The 20,334-nt window shown below is 40.4% G+C and overlaps 1 protein-coding gene across 2 annotated transcripts in view; it reads left to right on the top strand.

The window, feature by feature from the left end:
• The window catches only part of KDM4B (lysine demethylase 4B), a 90,145-nt gene that overhangs the window by 26,564 nt on the left and 43,247 nt on the right, over positions 1-20,334 (top strand). For both annotated transcript variants that reach the window (XM_067312589.1, XM_013942695.2), the window contains exons 6-8: positions 4,537-4,586; positions 8,369-8,472; positions 12,899-13,036. In XM_067312589.1, coding sequence (XP_067168690.1) covers positions 4,537-4,586; positions 8,369-8,472; positions 12,899-13,036 — 292 coding nt within the window. The remainder of the gene's footprint in view (positions 1-4,536; positions 4,587-8,368; positions 8,473-12,898; positions 13,037-20,334) is intronic.

The following is a 20,334-nucleotide window of genomic DNA, read 5'->3' as shown; positions in this document are numbered from 1 at the left end:
GAAAATTACCCTGAAGTAGTTATCAGATATGCTGGAATTAGATTTTTGTGAAACAACTTTGGAAGCTGAAAATCTCTTATTTAAAACAGTAAGTTCTAGATTTCTGTAACTGATACTTAATCTATTTCAGGGGCCTTCTTGCTCCTGTTTTAGTAAAAAGATAAGGAAAAGGTAATTTAAAATGATCAGTATATTACTTGCACATTGTTGACTTCAGGGTAAGATGACATTTGAGTCATACAGCTGTAATTTCTTTATTTTGAGACTTTTTTTCCCCTCCCAGGAATCTTGTGCTCTCTGGCAAAGCAGCAGCACAGGTTATTCATGCCATAATCCAATGTATTGTTGAGTGGCGGGTTTTCAGGTTAAATCTGGCACTCTGCTTCAGTCAACTACTGGAAGGTTGGCTCAGAAAGGTGCTTACTAGGCTATAGTCTCTTCTTTTGTTTGCAAGCCCAGTTTCCTGGGAGTTTGCTACACCTCCAAACAGTTGCTCGTTTAGTGCTGTTTATGGAGACTTGGCTTTCAGCAGGGAACGTAGCTGAAGCAGGAGGGACAGATTCTGCTCTTGAGGCAGGGTCTCAGGTTAGTGTTTTTGACACTGTTGTGTTTCTTGCTGGCTGTTGCAGATGTGTTCTCTGAAGCAGCAGGTATCTATAGAAAGCTTGTTCTTGCTAAGGGCTGTTCAAATAGTTTATACATGGCTTCTCTTTTGGTTTGGTGGCTGTTTGGGACGATGGAAAATCTTTGATCCATCTTCTGCTGTGGTTTAAAGAAGCATCCTTTCAAGGCTGAGTCAAAGTTAGGCCTGTTTTAATCCTAATTCAGTTCTACGCAGGCGGCAGGAGGTCACAAAACTGCTCCTGTTAGACTGGTGAAGTATCAGGTAGTTGTCAGGCTGATATTTTCTTCTATCTACAGCCCAGCTCAGGATCTTTAGTGGATATTGTGATCTCTTTTGGCCAACTGATCTAAAAATTCCAGCATTTATTTGCTTGTTCTCAGGTGCTTTTTCTTCTCTTCCTATGTCTCCGTGGTGGAGTACATTGATGCTGTGATCTAAATGGGACAGATAAGGGAAGTAGTTTTACATGCAATCTGGTAGGGTGTTTTTTAAGACTTTCATAGGGTTTTGGCAGGGAGTGTTTGTTTTAGAGCAAACAAACTACCTTTAGTATTGGGGCTGAGATGCTAAAGGAAGAAGATCCATGACTATTCAGTTTAAAAAAGAAAAAAAAGCCTGAAGTATTCAAAATGATGCATGTAGAAAAGAAAATATATATTGTAAATGCTTTACCATGCGTAATTTTGGCAGCTGTCTCTGGAATTAAAGATATTTAGCTGTTGATCCAAGCCCCAACCTGTGGGCACAAGAGGGATGGTAACAAATCGTACTGAATGACAGCGTTCTGTCGGCTCCTTCTATCAGGGATTTTGTCCCTAATAAGTACCTGGCCATCTTTCATAGTGAAAGCAGGAGGGTGATACCATAAGGTCGTACACAAAAGCCAGCCCTTTGTGGATGCTTATATGCTCAATTACAGTACCCCTTTGATCACAGCAATTTCTAATCTTTCCATGTCACCTCCATTGTTATGCTACCTTATAATCAATCATTTTATGTCTGATCATATAGAGCTAGCTAGCTCAATCTCTGCCGTGCTTGCAGAAGCCTTCTGTTTCCCTCACTGGTCTTAAATAGCAGCCCAAATTCTTTCTTTACTGCCTATATCTATGTAAATTGGTCAGATTTGTGAGTGTAACTTAAAGCAGAATTTGACCTACTTTTAATGCTCTTCTGGAGTTAATTTTGTGAATTCCCAAGAATGAATCTATAAGGATATATAGGCTTTACTTTCTAAAAGACTGGTCCAAACAAAAAAGTTGATTTTTAAAATAGGAACCAGCTGTTACTCTGTGGGTCTGTTCTGTGGTAGGGTGTTTTGACTTGTATATTATTACATGTAGTTCGTTCTTATAAGCTGGAAATTCCTCCTGTCTTGCTGGTGCCTATCCAAGGCAGTCCTTTTTCTTTGCCTCTCCGTGAACCATTCTTTAAAACTCAGCTTGGCTTCTTGCAGTCTGCAGTTTCAGATAACACAATAACCATGTTCCAATGTATTAAACTTTTAACATCCTCAAGATTCAATTAATCTTATCTTTACAACTCCCAATTACAGGCACTAATTAAGTGAAGGTTGCATTGTAGACTGGGGATATTACATTAATCATCAGCAGCCTTGTAGCCATAAATTAGTTCTTTCCCAATCCTTCAGCATTTTTCCCAGAAGGAATGGAATGTCTCATTTCCCTGTTTTAAGGGACATTAATCCCACAAAGGAGCTTTGGATCGGGATTAGTTTTATCACATTTATGTGAGTGATGAATGGTCTTTGTAAAATGAAAGCTACTGGCTTTGTCCAAGACAAATGAAATTGAATTTTTTTGATAATTATGCAATTTAAGGCACTGTCAAACTTTGGTCAGAGGATGTTGGGAGCACATTACTATATTTATTATTTTATAAGATTAGGTGCTACATGGTGTTTTCCTTTAGATTTTTTTAAGCCATCAGTTTAAATCGGCTTAACGTCTAAATCTTGAAGCATCCTATGTATGATTTCTTTCCTTTGTTATCCTTTCTAACCTGCCAGATCACAAGAGGTATATTTACTTTGATTTCAGACAAAAAGAATATGGGAAGGGAGTTCTCTGTATTTTTCCTTACATTGTAGATAAACTTTTGACTTATAAATTCAGAAGTTTGAGCAAGGGGACTAGCTGAAAATCCTCTGAAATTGGGTGTATTTTAAGAGATCCTACCATAAGCAGAGCAATGCTATTTCCCTGTTGTTGAGATTGTCCAACTGCCTGCTACGATATCCTGTTTTCAGCTTGTTATAATGAGAGGTGATGATTTTTGACATCTTTATTGAAAATAACAGAAAAAAGTGTTCTTCATTACTCATACTGATCAAAAGTTAAAATCAGTAATAAATGTCGTTCTCACAAATGACATTTTGCAAAATTTTATGTGATTTTGACCAAAAATAATATCAAAGAGCCACATTTAATTTGATGCAGTATGTAAGCAGTAACTTACAAAATTCCTCTGACATTATTATGTGTCATCCTGGTAAAACAGTTGCCTCATTATATCTTGAACCTGTAAAGTCTTAAACACCTCATTTTAACCTTTGTGAATACTGAGACAGTGTAACTCAAAAGCAGTAAGGTAAGTAACAATTTATGAAAAAAAGCCCAGCCATTGGAAACTTTTCTCATCTCTGTTAAAAAAAGGTCAGACAGCACCATTTCTGTAATCACCAGGAGTGTTCTTTGTGATTTTTTTTTTTTTTTTTTAAGTTGTTTCTAATGTCTTTGTGTTAAAGCACATTCAAGTGTCCAAATTGCTTGTAAGAAAACAGAGCTCATCTCTTGTCCCTGATGTTCTGGAGTCAGCTGAACACATATGCAGCTGTCGTGAGATGTTGCATGCACAGACGAGCACAGCGGAAGGCTTCTGAGCAGCGGCAATGACCAGACTTATTTTTCCCATAACTTAGTATATTAGCTGTGCACGTGGCAGAACTGTTTTAGAAATAGAACTCAGTTGCCGTTTTCTGATGATCACAGGAAGATATCTCGAGTGGAATTTTGCCTGACTTTAGGCAGCTGATTGTTTTTCCAGAATTACATTCAATACTTTCCACTAGTAAAACAACTCGTTTTCACACAAATTTCTTGGCACTCTCTTTACACTAATCATACAAAACTGTCTTTAAAAAAGTGTGGAAGTTGCTCACTGTTTCCTTTAATGCTGTTTTCTTCAGAAGACACTGGGGTTTTTTTTGCTCACCTCAGCAAGAAAATTACCTAATAGTTTAATTCTTTAAATTTCACATCAGATGATATAATTCACTACTGCTTCAGCTGTTGTGAAGAATATTTACTTTTTCTGAATAAAGCCAAAAAGATCTACACAGATTTTTCTTTGAAAGAGTTTATCTTCATTCCCTTTAGATATATCAACATATATAACTCCTCCTTCTCATCTTCTCAACCCATCTAAAATTTCTTATGTGTTAATCTTCAGCATGGCCTCATAGTTTCATTTTGCAGGTATTTTTCCTGTAGAAAACGAGTCTGCTGTTCCCCATATGGATTTATTTCTAGGTTTTCTAGTGCTGTATCATCACTTTGTCATCTCAGCTCTCCTTCTACTTTGTGAAGTCCTGTGTGAAGTCTGTGATGCTGCTGAAAAAAAAAGTCACAAGAAAATAACACACATTATGTGAAGCATCAAAGGATTTTGATTAAAATTCTGGCTTTCTTCCATGTATTATTATCATTGTCCATGTGTTACTGATACCTTTGAGACTTCTAAAATTTTGGTTTCTATTTCCAGCCACTAGTTGCAAGAGTGCTATTCTGAAAGCTGTTACCACACTTGTTCCTACCCTTTTTAAAAATTTCTTTCACTGTTTTTAGGTTGGAATATGATACTATTTTTCTTATGTATTAACTTTTTCCTAGGTATGCCATACCTCCAGAACACGGCAAGAGATTGGAACGGCTGGCAAAAGGTAAGCTTTGCTTCCTCCTTTGGTAGTGGTGGTTGGACAAATACTTGGGTACGTCCTTAGTGAAACGTGAAGCGTTTGAGAGGAGAACCCCACCCTTGATTGTAAATGGACTTAAAGAACCGATGTTTAACTGGCTGCTATAATTTACTCTCACAAGAACTGCTTGATCAATCTGCGTTGGTATAATAGCTTCGGAGTTGGAAACCTTGTCATCTTGTCAGAAGAGCTGTGAACACTTCCTATCAGGGCAGCTGTTTTCTCAAAGCCTCGGTCTGCTGACACACCAAGGCCCTTGCTAAAATTGAGGGAAAAAACTTTAATCTTGAGGCTTTGAGTCTAAACTCTTCCATTGTCTAGGAAATGAATTTAATAAGAGACCCATCCTGCTCTTCCGTACGTAATGTGTGGTTTGTCACAGTGAGAACTCCGTTGATCCTGTTGTGTGGATAGCAGGCTGTGGGGTCTTTGTGATACCCTCCCTACACGCACACGTATGCACACACTGCTGGGAAAAGATGTTGCAGAAAGTATCCTTGCTTCCTGCATTGTAAATGTTACATATACAGTATTAGTATTGATTACTTTGGAGCATCTTAACTAGAAAAGTGCTTACAAATTTGCTAACAGAATATTCAGGGAGAACGGTTAGCGCAGTTCACTTCGATGCGTAATGGTGCATGTATTCAGTGCTTTCCTTTCTAGCCTCATTCTCCTTCCTCTAACCAGTACAATAAAGTTCCTTGCCTTAAAAAAAAAGGGAGCAGGGCTAGCTCTAGCTGTTGACGAGCCTCCACCACTCATCAGGCTGTCTGTAAATTTTTGGCCTTACAAAGCGCCAGCCTTGGCCACTGAATACCTTGGGTGCCCGTTCTCGCCTGGCTCCCTGCCGAGGGCACCCCGTAAGCTGCCACCCACCCTCAGTGCGAGCAGGGAGCACAGAGCTCGGCGCTCCCTCTTTGGCACTTGTGCTGATTTCTAGTTGGTAACGCTAGAAGCTTCAGGGAAGATGATTGACTGCAGAAATACATATTTTTTAATTTGTTGATGTTATATTAGGTTTTTGTTGTTGTTGTTGCTATTTCCATGCACTTGCAAATGTTCCAAGAGCTGCCCAGCTAAAAAAAGCTCCTGCCCCAGGATAATTAACTCAAAATCTACTTGTTTCATCTTCAGTGAGGCATACTTTAATGGTTTAATCTGTTGTTGAAGTTAGTGCAGCAGAAGCAGGCAGGAGAATATGGAAGACTGTATTCTGATGCAAAACAAAAATGTTCTGATACAGTTCTTCCAGAAGGTAGACAAATTCATAGTATTAAAATTTCTTGGTGACCGGCTGACATGCCATTGACTGTTTCATACTTCAGTAAAAAGGGAAGAGTGTTAAAGGGAGCAATCAATTGTGCAGGATAAATGTAGAAGAAATGAATATAAACTTCCTAGGGCATCACGGTATTGTTTTCCTGGTCACTAAAAGTCATGAACACTAAATACAAGTAATATTGAAAATTATTGCTTGAAAGTGCTGCATTTACTACTTCAGGTCTGTGCAATTTAGGTGAGTCATTTGTCAGGTTTTATAAAAGTTACCATTTCATCTATTAAAAAGTCAGTAAATTCAAACAATGCACATTACATAGAATCTGGAATATCACACCAGATTCTAAAGTGAGCAATGTTGCATAAGTCTCTTGCTGTTCGTCACTTATTTCTACTGACGGTCAAGTTTCGAGGCTTATTCATGGTTGGCAATGTGGAAACCAGAGCAAATTCCCAATGATCTGGTCTTTATTTTGAGCCTGTTTTTTCCTTTTGCTCTGTAGCTTATGGAAGTTGGAACTGGGAGGTGTTTTGAAATGGCAGTGAAGCAGTATCACTTCTTAGCCGTTCTTCCTATCCTGTGCGTCAATGGTCTATACTATGAAGAAGTTCAATATGGAGAAATGCATGTGCAATTAATATGGAAAATGAATAGCTGAGCTGTAAATGGGCTCACTGGGAGAGTTGTGGAGCCCATGGAGAGAATGTTAATGTGTTGCCATGTTATTGGTGCTAATCACTTAAAATGTGCTTCTTTATTAGTAGCTTTAATGAGAGCCACTTAAACTGTGCATTAAAAAGAGGAACTGCAGAGAGGGACGACAGACTGGGTAGCAGGCAGTCATAATTTTAATTGAAAAGCTTTTAGTAAAAAAAAAAAAAAAAAAAGAAAAGAAAACCAGGAATACAGTAATCCGTTGTACTTTCTGATACCCCTTCCATTATGTCCCATCAATTAGTTTTGTTTTCAGAGCTTGGGTAATTTTTTTCCCAAATGGTGGTGTTTTTTTTTAATCCCTGCAACCCATAATTTGTTGATTGAATCACCTACTTGGAGTGGAATGCATAGTCTTGAACACAGCACTGTTATGTTGGTAAGTCCGAAAAGATAAAGGACAGGAGACCAGAGATGTGACAAATCTGAGTAGTCTTGTTTTAGGAGGAAATTTAATGAGACAGCTGAACTGATCCAATAGCCAAAAGGCGAAGTCTCTCTATTCCCCTGCTCCTGGCTGTGCATGGGTTTTTCCCTCCCTTCTGGTAGCTGTGTGATTTGCAAGACTCTCTGCTGAGCTGAATCAACCTAGTAAATGGTCAGAAAGTTACTAACTTATTTTGTTAGGTTAGTTTTTGGATGGTTATCCAGTTGAATTGCCTCAGTGAGGAGTTGATGAACACTAGAGCAAGTGTAAGGGGAGTTACGGTGGCAGAATTCTTGCTTGTTTGCAAAGAACAGCTAGACTGACTCTGCTTTATTACCGAATGGTACCTTGAATTTGTGGTGTTCCCCATCAGAATCCCTTCTGGGGGTTTGCATAGAAACTAGCATAAAATGGTCATTTTTGTTCTGCAGTACAAAACGTGGAGTAGAAGAACTGAGCATATTAAAATGTGTCTGGCTGATGTTTTGGGGAGGGAAGTGTTGACATCAAATTTTTAGCTCAATTTTAGTATTATTAATTATTGTGACTTGTTTTAATGACTCAGTTTGGATCTTGTAGCTGTGTTTGAACTTGCACTTCATAGTGTTAAGAGATGCTGTCTGAGTGGGATCATACTGTCTGCCGGACTCATGAGCGACTGCTGTGGCCAGCGAATGAGTGTCCCTCTTGCTGTATTGCGTTGTGATGGAGGTGGATATGTTTTGTTTCATTTCTTTCTTCAGACTGTATATTAACATTTGCGTGCTTTTTTTTTCTTTTCTTTCTTTCTTTAGGGTGGTATGTAGGGCAGAATGGTCTGGAATCTTATGGGTTGTCTTACTTTCCCAAGAATAAGATAGATGCCCATCAGAGAAGGTATAAATAGGGCACAGCAGTATTCGGAGTAGATTGTGCATGCTTGCGAGATTTGCCTTATCCGTATTCAGAGGAAAGGTGGCTCAGGAGTTAGGGTGCTAGCCAAAACGTGAGAGCGCCAGGTTCTGTTTCTTACTTTGCCAGGGTTTTACTGAGATTTTGGCCAAGTTGCTTATTCCCAGATGCATAAGAAGATTTAGATGCTAAATCTCAACTTGAATGGAATTTGGACTTTTAGGTGCCTCAGTGTATAAGTTTTTGTCACAACATTTGTGTAGTATCTTAAAGAGGGATGTCCTAATTACTGATGTCTTCAGTTATACATCTACTGCTTTGATCTGTATGAAATATTTAGGCAGATTTTCATTTAGTTAGCTTGTTTCTGATTAAATAATGGTGGGATTTAATATTCCTATAGTGATACTCCTCTTTTTAATGTCTCTACAGGATTTTTTCCAGGAAGCTCTCAGGGATGCGATGCTTTCCTCCGTCACAAGATGACCCTTATTTCGCCCTCGATCTTGAAGAAGTACGGCATTCCTTTTGACCGGGTATGTACGAAGATGCTTCGGAGACACTGGCAAGTTGTTGAGGTGCACAAAACACCGCACCCATCTTAAGGAAACAGTTTAGTGCAAGCAGCTGGGGAGCAGATTGCTTGATTTCCAAATGCATTATGATGCTGAATGTATCTTATCAGTTTAAACAGAGTAGCTGCTTATAAATGAGAATTTGTGGTTTGGCTGAGCCACTTTTTGTAAAGTACTTTTAAAACTGTTTGCTAGAATTGACTAAAGCGCTGTTACTTTGTCAGTCAGGGAGTGTCTCCAGTTAGAGAAAGGTGAACCGTAATAGAGACGCTATGACTTATCAATAAGCAGCATAACTCATCAATGATTCTTGGAATAGAGACTTGCATTTTCATGCCAGATGCAGCATGAACCACAAGCGAGAGTTAGACATGCCGATTCTCTGTTGCGAGAGCATTCTTTCTAGACTAAGCTTTGCCAGTAAGGATCCATGAATCCCTTAAGTCCTTTTACTTGAAACACAGGATCATATTTATTTGGTATGATTGCTTTAATATGCTTATTCTTAAAAGTTTTCTGGCAAGAAGTAAATCTCCTCAGCCAAACATGCTTACCGAGGATTTAGTATCTGTGCAGAATCAGACTACTGCTGCTACTGTGCGTTATCCGCATACGGAGCTCTCGTCCTGCCAGAAGGGTTAAGAACAGCTTTTGAAGGTGTGACTCTGCCTGGGAGAGGGGTGGGAGAAGGGGGATTGAGGTTGAGGTAGCAGGACTCTAACTCCGGTAGAGAGTGTCAAAGAATGCTAGATTCAAACTGATTTGGTCCTTCCCCATCCCCTTTGCGTCATCAGCTGTAGGAATTATGGCCATCTTTCTCTAAATAAGAACTCATGAGTTCTGATTGTTGTTTTTTTTAAAACGCAGTTTTGCTAGAGTTAGTGCACCTGAGACAAAAATATAGCATCTATTTGATGAGCCTAGTGATTCTTTGAGATGGAAATAAAAGATCTTGGCTCTTTTATAGCATAAAAACTATGAATTCATTCAATTTACTGCTCCAGAGACTGTTTCATTTTTCCTAGTGGAAGGCTGTGATGAATGAAATTTGAAGTGTGATCATCTGGCTTGTCAGATGAGCTTGCTGTCAGTGCAGGGGAGACTTGCACAAAGCAATGTGGTGCTTATGGTTCAACATCAGCAGCTAGACTTGGCCTAGTTTGCACATGATGGTCGATACTGAATTGTTCATAGAGAGCAACAAACCATTTTTCTTGTAATCTATCTGTGGAGCCTAATTCCCAAGTATAAAAACATGGATATCTGCTACACGTGACTGAAAATATTAATGAAAATACCTAATTGTGGTGGTTTTTTTTTTTTTTTTTTTGGTAAGGATATTCACTTTACAAATTTTGGAAGAGTAGATGGGTGGATTGGAATATGATAGTGATAGTTAATGCATAGCCATCCCTCTTGGGAATGACTTTTGACAGGCAGTTAAAATGTTCTCTATCCCAACCACACTCAGAAAAGAGTACAAAATCTGCAGCCGGAGTGATCTTCTGAAAATCTGTATGTACTTTATCCTTATTTAATAGCCTGAATGGGACTTAAAGTAAAGAGAGTTTTCCTTCTGCTTCTGTATCAGTCGAATGCTGTGTCGTCTTGTGGTATTTTCCCTATGAAGCTGTGCAGCCAGAAGCCATAGGGGATATAATAATTTCATGAACAGAGCCTAAAAAGTGATCCCTGCTTATCTAAAGATGATGCTGAAAATGCTAATAAAAAGGGACCTCTTTGTACGGACTAGGCGTTCCAAGTGAGGTTCGCTCTGCGACCCTCCAGGGCCGTGCTCCTCCTGCAGAATGGAGCAGGGTAGGAAATGGGAGTTAACTTCTGGCTCTTCATTCAAGCAGCGTATTTGGGCAGTACTCTTGTCTCTCAGAGCTCAGAACGTAAAGGAAATCTTAAAACAGTATTTGTGCAAGACTCCAAATGTTTGAATTTTGTAGATGGGCATATTTTCCTCCATCGTGATATATTGTTATGTGTTTGCTTTTCCATGTATCTGAGGAAAGTCACATTGACTAGTAATTATATACTAAGTGATTTCTGATCGATAACCCAGCCAGAGTAGCAAGAGTTTGTAAAATGGCAGTAGAGGAAAGCTTTTCTTCCAAGTTTATCCTAAGTCAGCTTTACTAGGCTATATAATAACAGGGATAGCACACAAAATGGCTTAAATTAGGGTGCTTTTAATTTGTTGCCTGGTAACGAGACTTTTCCACTTAGCTAGGCTTCCCACTATGAACCTTTTGATTTGTGACATGAGGGTTATTTGCAGATTCCTGCCTAGCATCTCTTCCATACTTGGTACATATAGAAACTCTTAAAATAAGGGCAGCCTGTCCTGAGCTAAGAATTGGATGTTGTCTCAGAATTTTTTTCAAAAACAGGAGAGACCAGTGTACGTGTAGAGGACAATACTATTTTCAAAACCAAACTTCATTTTTTAAAGAAAGGGGGATTATTAACATCCTAATTGAAGAAATATAACTCCTAATCCTGATTTTCAGAATGTGGGGGGAAAATTAGTCTTTCTGTGATAGCTTCTTTCTTCTCTATGGCACTCTGGAAGGACATTTTAAATGTAAAAGGGAGGAGATCTCTTTAGTCTGAGCAACCTAAATCTGAATAACTCCTATCCTGAATTAGTAGCTTTTGAAGGAGGATCACTATTGTTCAGGGACAGTGAACATGTGTCATTTTCTTTAGAAACAGAGATAGGACCCCTTCATCTGTATTCTTGGCAGACTTCAATGAAGTGAATAGGCACGCATTTATAAATCTCTGTAATGGTATTTACTTCTGGAAAAAAGAAAGGCAGATCAATACTAGGGCTTTTTAATAATTAAAAATGTGTATTTCTGTAATCTCCTATTGATTTCTCCATTTATTCTGCAAGAGCTTGCAGAAGTCAGTAAATTTAGGGCTTTCTCCATGAGTGGCAGTTTGTGCTGGCTTTCCTTCAATAGTTATTACTTTTCTGCATGGCCTATCCATCATCTTGAGTGCTTTCTAATTTATTGTAGGGATAATGTTGACAGCAGTGACATGGAGGACATACACTGTGGGCTTGAAATGAAGACACCAGGATGTAGATTTCCTGACAGAAACATAATCTTTCAGTCTCCTGAAGTTAGCAGTCTCCCGCTCTGCTTTGATTTATGGAAGGGCTGGGTGGGAGAACGCTCCACGAAGTTGGGTGCAGGCCAGGCTTCAGGACCTCTCCTCCAGAAATACTGCAAGAGCTTCTTGCATCATGATATAAGCTTTTATTCTTTTTCTTTATCCTGCTGATGTTAATAGCAGTGGCAAGTTTAGGTGCTGGTCCAGCCTCGTGGGTGAGCTTCTGTTAATTTACCATTTGTTATTTGGACCCATTCTTGTGTTAAGAGGTGTAAGTTCTTTGAATTCCCTGTAGGCTCTAACCGGCTCTGCTGTGAGTTACTACCGATGGGAAATAATCCAAGTGTAGTTGCTTGTCGTGTGACTGCTTGTTATGAAAGGTCTGTCAACACTTCTGGGTTATAAAGACCAGGAAAGAGGCAAAATCTGACTTCACCCTATCTGTAAAAGGGAGGTGCTGTCACGTGCTTTTGCAAGCTGGAGAGCTGGAACTGGAAGGATTGCTGTAAGAGCACTATATCACTGCCAGTTATTTTTATGATATGTGCTAGTACTCTTTAGATTCCTTTTTCCCCAACATCATCATCTCTTCATAAGTTGTAAAAAGAGGCTTTTCTAGAAGAGGCAGGAATTGATTAGCTTATGATTACAGCTATCATCTGCAGAGTTTTTAAACTTCTTAAACCTCCTTATGTGAATAACGTCCATAGTGCTTATTGCTGTTTTAATTCTACTTAAGTAGACAAACAGTGGGCTGTCATTTTTAGGTTACTTGATTTACAGGTGAACAAATGGGAATAAGACTTAGCCCATAAGGGTGGGGAAGTAAATACAGTGAAAGGTAGCACCCTGCAACAGCAAGCGTGTGTTTGGGAGGGAAATCCAGTTTACTTGAGTCCGTTAACCTGGTGGTGGGAATACACAGTTGGACTTACCGTCAGCTAAAGTGATCATGATCTAAAGACTTGTTGGTCTTTTGGGATGCTGCAGCCTGGGACCCTGTTTGTAAACGCAGCCTGGGAGTCGGAGAAGAATTCAGACACCTTTTGGCTGCTTCCATCCTTTGTACTGTCTTTTTTCCGTAATAGAATTACTTCAGTATTTCTGCAATTACAAGACATTGATCTAACTTTAGCCAAGAGCTGACAATGTCTTTTCAGTGAATTTTGTTGTTGTTTTTTAATAGGTCTCTGTTCTCAAACTGCTATGTCAACCGATCTGCAGCGTGTCTCTTCCTATTATTTTTGTTTTTCAGATCACCCAGGAAGCTGGAGAGTTTATGATTACGTTTCCTTATGGTTACCATGCTGGCTTCAATCACGGCTTCAACTGTGCTGAGTCTACTAACTTTGCCACTTTGCGGTGGATTGACTACGGAAAAATGGCAACCCAAGTAGGTGTCTGTTTGGATGAGGAGTTGCTTAAAACCACTAGCTGGTTAAATACAAATGTGTGAGTGGGAGACTTGCCTTCTAGAACAGGACTGAAAATGCCATTGCTCAGGGAGCGTGCTCTCTCAGCTAGCGATGGCAACTGAAGTCATACATTTGAGTTTGCTCTGGAATTAAAGGAGCAGTAAGAAAAATCTAAAACTTCAAGAGGCCTCAGATCAGTTTTGCAGTTAAGAAAACTTGATTTGAAAATTTTAAAAATCATGTTTGTCTGCTGTGACCTTGTATACCAGGTTTATCTGTAGCAAATGGTCATGGTTATACACCCCAGAAAATGAGGTTTATCATGTAAATTCTGACAGACCCTTAACTACAGCAGTGCCAGCAGGCACCACTCTAATATTAAAAGCAATTTTGGACTCAGCCATGTGTTCACAAACAAGTGACATTTGGGAAGTGCAGTTTTAGATTGAGCCTCCATGCTTACATTGTTAAGCAGCGTAGCGTGAAATTACTGAACAAGCAGCATAGAGAGCTCTGAGCAGATCTGGGGAGAGCAAGCTGAAGTGTGGAAGGAGACGCCCAATTTATTTCCATTGCACTCAGTGACACTTGTCTGTTCACGGATTCCCTTTTAATATTACCTAAATCACGCATTGCATACATGTTAATTAACCCTTTGATACCTTAGTAGCAGGTTCCAGATGAGGTATGAATGCTGTTATACTGTAAGGGCAAAAGGTCTGCTTAAATCTCATTTTAAGTTAAACAGGGGCTTCATGAAATATCAGCTGACTGTGTACACTCAAGCTACCTGCACATTTGCAGAGAGAGGATTTGTGGAGAGAGAAATCCAGGAATATGTGATTTTTTTTTTTTTCTTTTCTTTTCTTCGTTAACTACCTCAGGTTTACTACATTTAAAAAATGGCTATATTGATTTCTCTGCTCTCAGGCACAATTAGATTATACTTGCCTACATCAGAGCAGTTTTTGCTCATGTCATATTCTCATTTATAAAGTTCTTGGAAACTCTTGCCCAGGTGGCACACTGCAAGTACCTACTGTTGCTTCACTGGATCTGGCTGCCTTTCCTCAGGTTAGCAATAGGGCTATCTTGTCCTGCTGATACTCAGGAGATTGGTGACAAGACAAGGTTCAAAATTAGCCAGTTGTAATGTTGCCCTGAACATTATTCTGGGGATTAAATTTGGATTCTGCTCTACCCAGACCTATGAGTACAATGATATATGTGAATGGCAGAGAGTAAGAGAGAGCTCACATGGGAAGGTAATGGCTTACCTTAGCACTGCTCTATCTGTGTTTTTCTAATTGCCTGCTGGATAGATGAAATGTTCTGTTAACCACAATGGAACCTGCCTAGACTGTAAAAATACATTATAACCGAAGTGAAGTTTAATGATCAGCTTCTTAGAAACTGGTTCTGCTGTAATTGTAGAACAAGCATCAGCATTAGCAGAAAATCAACACTTCAGCAATGGCTGCAGAGTTGTGCAGGCAACTAATTGCGGATAAATGTATCTTGTATCCGTGCAAACTTGTGGCAGGAATGAACAGATGCTTAAAAATTCAATTGGAAATTGGTTTAGTGAGCACTCAAGTGAATAAACTAGTTGTCCTGCTCAGTTCAAAGCTTTTTAAGAACCTAGTGGAGAGGTTTTGGAGTCTCTTTCGGAGCTGCTTGGGAGGGTTGGTTTAAAGGAACTGGAAGGGTATGCTTATGTGTTTAATGGTAATCTAGGGAGTGGTAACTGGTATCACATCTTCAGATGTGAGTTGTAACCATGTCTGACAAGTAGCCTGTTACCATATGAACATCCTGACCGAAAGGTCTCTTTTAGCTAAGCCCAGAGCCAATACACAGAGATAAATTTGTGTCTTCATCCGTGTCAGATGTCTCCTGTATCTGTTTAGTGTGTCCCAGGCTCAGGTGGGAAATCTGATAGCTGATGATTTTTGGCGTATAGGTTACTGCAAATGTTCAGTAGAATTCTCCAGTTTTCCCTTTAGGTTTGCCCTGCTCTTGTTTCAGCTTTTTAGTTGAACAGGGACTTGCCTCTTAAGTCTGATTTGCTCATCTTTCTGGTAATTGCTTCTCTAGCCTCAACACTAAGTCCTGATATGTGACGGACAAAATTTGTGTCATCTCTCATGATGTCAGTAAATCCTCAGGACTGGTTGCTCTCTGTTCTTAGTAAAAGTCAATCTCTTAAGATTGAGAGAAAGGGTATAACGTTCTCCTTTACTTCACGTCTCTAATTATATGGTGGTGTACCACTGGGAAATAGCTATCTTGCCTACAGCTGGAGATCGTGCCCGGAAGTATAAGAATTAACAGCTCTTTAACTGTTATCCCATTTACTGTCGATGTAAATGCCTCCATCTGTCCTCAAGGAACCTTGTGTTGCAACTGACTTCTTTCCATCAAGGTGACTTTGAGACCAACCACAGCTTGCCTGTTCCACTTAATCTCTGTGAAAAGCTGTGGCTGAATAGCACATCTGGCAGTTACTTGTCTAGGAGTGGGAGAGAGACCTTCAGTTAATCTTAGGGCTCCCATAGATGATCCTGGGGTGCTGTCACTAGGTCTTTCCAAATACTTAATGGTAATTCATTTCAACACTCCTTGCTATGATGCACGGGGAGGTCAAACTCTGGCAGGAAATACTGTTTTTAAGGTAGTCCTATCTAATTAACGTGCATATCAATCTGTTACAGTGTGCCAAGTAAAAACAGAGCCAGAAGAAATGAGTTGAAGGGTTTTTCTTAGCGTTTGGGGCTGGCACAATATTTCAGGAGTCAGTCTGTAATCTGAATTCTCTGCATTAGACCTTAACATTACTGATTTAAAGATTTCAGTTGAGTAGAGATGGTTTTATTTTCATATGCTGTAGTTAATGTTTACCTGCAAAGGCTGAGCCTAAAAAATAGAGAAATATTTTGCCTCCTACTTCCATCATTGAAGTTCTTCAGGCATTAGTCTTCCATCCTTTTTCATGTTTTTTTTTCTGTTTGGTTGTCAAAGAAAGCCTGATGAATTAAAGGCAGTGAATGATAATTTTCATTCCCTACCATTGCTTTTTTTTTTTTCCTTTTCATTTTGCGGTTCTTTCTGCATTGCTGCTGCTTTGCTTCACTCTGTTTTGAAACTTCTTGGATGCACCCGTCAATAGACTTGTGGGAGGATCTTGCTTAGTCAGATACATAGCCAATAACCCCTTTAAAGCCTTTTAAAGCCACGTGTTTTAGTAAAGTGTCCCTCCTGAAGTCGATGTGGCCTATAAGTCTCCCCCTATTCAAAAAGGCACTTTCAGCGTGTGTAATTTTATAAGAAATTTAAGTCTACCTCACAGGTCAGCTTTTCTATTTCTTTTGCAAACTGGACTGGAAATAAGTGGATAGGAGGAGAACAATTTCTTGCACTTTCCTTTATATTAATAGCAGGCACTCCTGAATGATAACATCTGTGTTACTATAGGTTGACATTTTCCTACCTTCATTTTATCTCCTGTTTACTCCAGCGATAGTGCTGGAATTATCTATCTCAATATAAAATGGGGTCAAGTTTCCCTGCCTGCCCAAATTCTGCATTTTGTTCTGAAATAAGCAGCCTGCATCTCATCCTAGCTGCGACCTCCGCTCCAAGGCTGTTCAGTCCCGCTCTGCTGCTTAGTCCTTTCTCTGGGGAGAAGGGGGAGGCGATAACTCTTCTGCTTTTCCCCCGCCCCAGGTTTTACGGGTATATAAAGGTGTCTTCAAGAAAGGTGCCTTTTAGATGTCAGAGTATGTCTTTTACATAGCTTATTGCTTCTGAACCCTCTGCTGCCATTTTTTTTTTTTTTGTACATGTTATATTGGAATAACATATCTCAAACTTACATTTTAAGCATTTGTAATTTAAAGGTTGCCTGGCATATAATTTTGCTTGCAAAATTGAAGCTTGCTTCTTTTTATTCTTCAGATGCTAGTAGGTTTTCTCTTAAAAGATGTGCTTGTTTTCCAAGAAATAAAATTCATGGCATTTTGGCTGAAACTGATAGTACTGCAAAATTTGTCTCTCAAACGGGGGGAAATCAGAGTAGTACTTTTGCATTGCTCTGTATGTATGCCTTGACTGACTCTAATTAGACACTTTTAGACTACTTAAAAAAAAAAAAAAAAAAAACTTCTAGTATGGAATAGCAATTCCATAGTTTCTTTTTGCAAGACAGACTCAAAACTCAGCATTGCTGAGCTAGTACGTGGCCTACCCCTTCCGGATGTGCCGCCCTTGAAAAAGGGTCACCTGAGCCACTGTCATTTCAAATCCAGAATTTTTAGCTGTTGAGGACCCGATTTGCCGAGCAAACGGGCCGTTTCCGCCTTGGGGCAGGCAGGCAGCTGGGGGCAGCGATGACTCCAGGCAACTCGCTGCTCAGTTTGTCGGAACGCCGAGGGTACGGAAACGGCAAGGATCTGTTTTAAAAGACTAGGCTTATTTATACTGCTGAGCCTAACTTAGCTGAATAGGTATACAGGTAAGGTCTAAACCACACTGTTGCTGACTCTTAGAGTGCTGCTTACTGGTTTGGCCAGCTCAGGGGGACTGTCCAGGAGCCTGGGCTGGAAACGGCGAGGCCGTCGGGAATGGAAAGCTGGCCCCACCCTGCCGAATCCTGCTGTCGCAGGGTTGGCGCGGGCTCCCGTTCGCGCTCTGCCTCGCTGACCCTGTGATTTATGGTGCTGAGGCAGTTGTGTGCTTTGTGGCCGCAGTAAATAGCGATGTGAAGAATGTGCTCCCTGCGGCTTATCCGTTTGACTTCTTTGTCACACGGGAGTCCCTGATAAAGTCTGCCTGCCCCAGTCGCTCATGTGCCAGGAGTGGAGGCTTCGGGGTCATCTGGCTTTAGGGATGCTGGTAGTGCGAGACCATCAAAAATCCCTTTTAGAAGCTGCCTCGGCGTTGCGCTTCCCTGTGCAGCTGGTGTTGCTCCATCAGGATTGCTTCCCGGGCGATGCCTGGGGGCTTAGATACGGCGACAGCAGGGGCCATCTTACATTCCACCTAAAAACAGTAATGCTTTACATTTAAGAATTGCAGAAATTAGGATGTTTGAACTCTAAAAGGTAGTGTAAAAGTGTAACATAGCTGTGAATTCACATCAGACTTTGTCATCAAGTACCTTTCCTTTTTGACGTCCTCCGCAGAAATTCCTTCGCCATACCGTAAGGTAGCATTCATTACCCATTGAGAACGTTTTAAAAATAAAGGCTGCTTTTTATTACAGCGCTGTTAGAGTAGTTTCCTTGTGAACAGCCTCTTCTCATTTTTAAGCTCGTTTTCTCTAGAAACTCTTCATTGGGTGCGTAGTTTGCAGAGGGGTCTTGATTGTTGCGATACTTTTCTCTTAGGATTGATATGCAGCCTCCTGCCTCTTTTATGCATCCACCAACTCTCCCTTGGTTCTGGGTTGTAGTGTTTGGAGATGCAGCAACTATATTTCAGCTTCCTAACCTTTTGAAAAATGTTGCTAAAGAATACTTGTCATTGCCAGGGTGTAGAGTTCCCCATAGTGTGCTAGGAGCAAATCTTGGGTTGTTGTTTTCGTTACCGGCACTTCGTTTTCCACAGAACATAATTATTCATGTTTCTACAAGCTGCCTATAGATTTTCCTAGCTGTACATGGGATACAAAATGATGGATTTTATTATTTCACCTACTGGTTTGCAAGTGTGCAGTACATTGCAGCATTAGGTTTTCTTTTTCAAGGAAATGAATAAAAAGCAAACGATCAAACAGGAGGGTAAAAGAATAACTTTACTCACTTAGCACGAGTTGTCTAGTGTGTCTGTCGCTTCAGAGCTGTAGAATTCACTAAGCCCTGTATGCTCAGGCTAGCTGCTTGCTTAGTGCAGGGACACAGAGTGCTGACCTGCCAAAATGACGTGCTTGCTGTGACAAAAGTGTTCGGTAGTTAGACTTCTTTTGCCGAACTGCAAGTCTGATGAAGCAGAGGAATAAACTGCAGGAGATAACCCCCAAATGATGTTCACTGTAGACTTTTAGCAAGTGCTCATGGTGTAGTCTTATCCCTTGTACTGTGATGAGCCTGTCAAAACAGAGAGGAACTGGTATTTCACTGAATCCCTATTCCGTAGTGCTGCTGAGAGCACTACGTTTCCTTCTCTGTCTTTTCAGCTTTCTATCAGACACAACTCGGGACCCCACTGAGGTGATTCCCCTATGCTGCTCCCCTCCCCGTGCTTGTGTTCGTCTTGCAGGACCAGCGACTGCATATATTTGAGATAGATTCAGGAGCAGTCAGCAACCTTACAGGTGTAGTCTACAGAATGGTAAAAGAAGAAGAAGAAAAATAAAGAATTCGGCCAAAGTTGCAAAATAGCTTTACAAAAAAACCAACCAACCAACCCACAAAGCCTCGGTGTTAACCCATCAGCAGAAACCTGGTGTGAATTAGTGTGGGGATATTACTGTATTTGCCTGACGTGAAGCACTTCACATAGCATGTTCTACTGTTTATTAAACCAGAATGCTCTGTTTCAAATGTTTCAGTGGAGTGTGGTAAATTTGACTCCCCCAGCTAAAACCACTTGCCACTTACCCAGCATTTCTACCCGCAAAAATCTGTATAGAATGTCACGGAAGCGAGTTACGGAAGCGAGCAAAGAGAAAGCGTGCCCTGCAGCCGAGGACTGGGGGAGTCCTTGGAAATCTTTGCCTAATTGTTTTGTTTATGAAACTCGGTAGAGGATTTCCAGTGGGTTTCCTAATGAACTGGTTTGTTGTTGGGACTTACTGCAATGCTTGTAATTACACTAGAAACAGGGGGTCAAGGCTCGTCTTCCTTCCCACAAGCTTTCAGCTACCGACCATTAAACACATAAACTATACGTTTTTAGGTTTTTCTCCTTCCCCTCAAAGTTTAACTCCTAATTTACTTGCAGAATACCTGTGCTTGCCTGCCACTCACCTTTCACTCAGGCACCTGCTTGCAATTTATGTGCCTTTGGCACTTGTGAAAGCTTGGACAGCCGTGAGAGTGTTGCTGTCTAGGGCCTGAGTGGGGATATAGCTTCGGGCTGAAAGGAAGGAAAATGAACTGGAGCCCTGACCAGTTTGTTCTGTCATACTGGGTGAGTAGTAACTAGGTCTAAAGTAACATGTCTGGAAGTGGACTCCAAATTGGATAACTGTTTAAGAGTATTATACTGGGAGGACTTGGTGTTTCTCCCAGGAGCCAGAGCTCTATACCTTGTCCTGGAAGTTTACAGAGAGCAG

Source organism: Apteryx mantelli, chromosome 30 (genome assembly GCF_036417845.1).
Source record: "Apteryx mantelli isolate bAptMan1 chromosome 30, bAptMan1.hap1, whole genome shotgun sequence".
In the NCBI taxonomy this organism is placed as follows: Eukaryota; Metazoa; Chordata; class Aves; order Apterygiformes; family Apterygidae; genus Apteryx; species Apteryx mantelli.
This window is presented reverse-complemented; position numbering and strand designations above follow the sequence as displayed.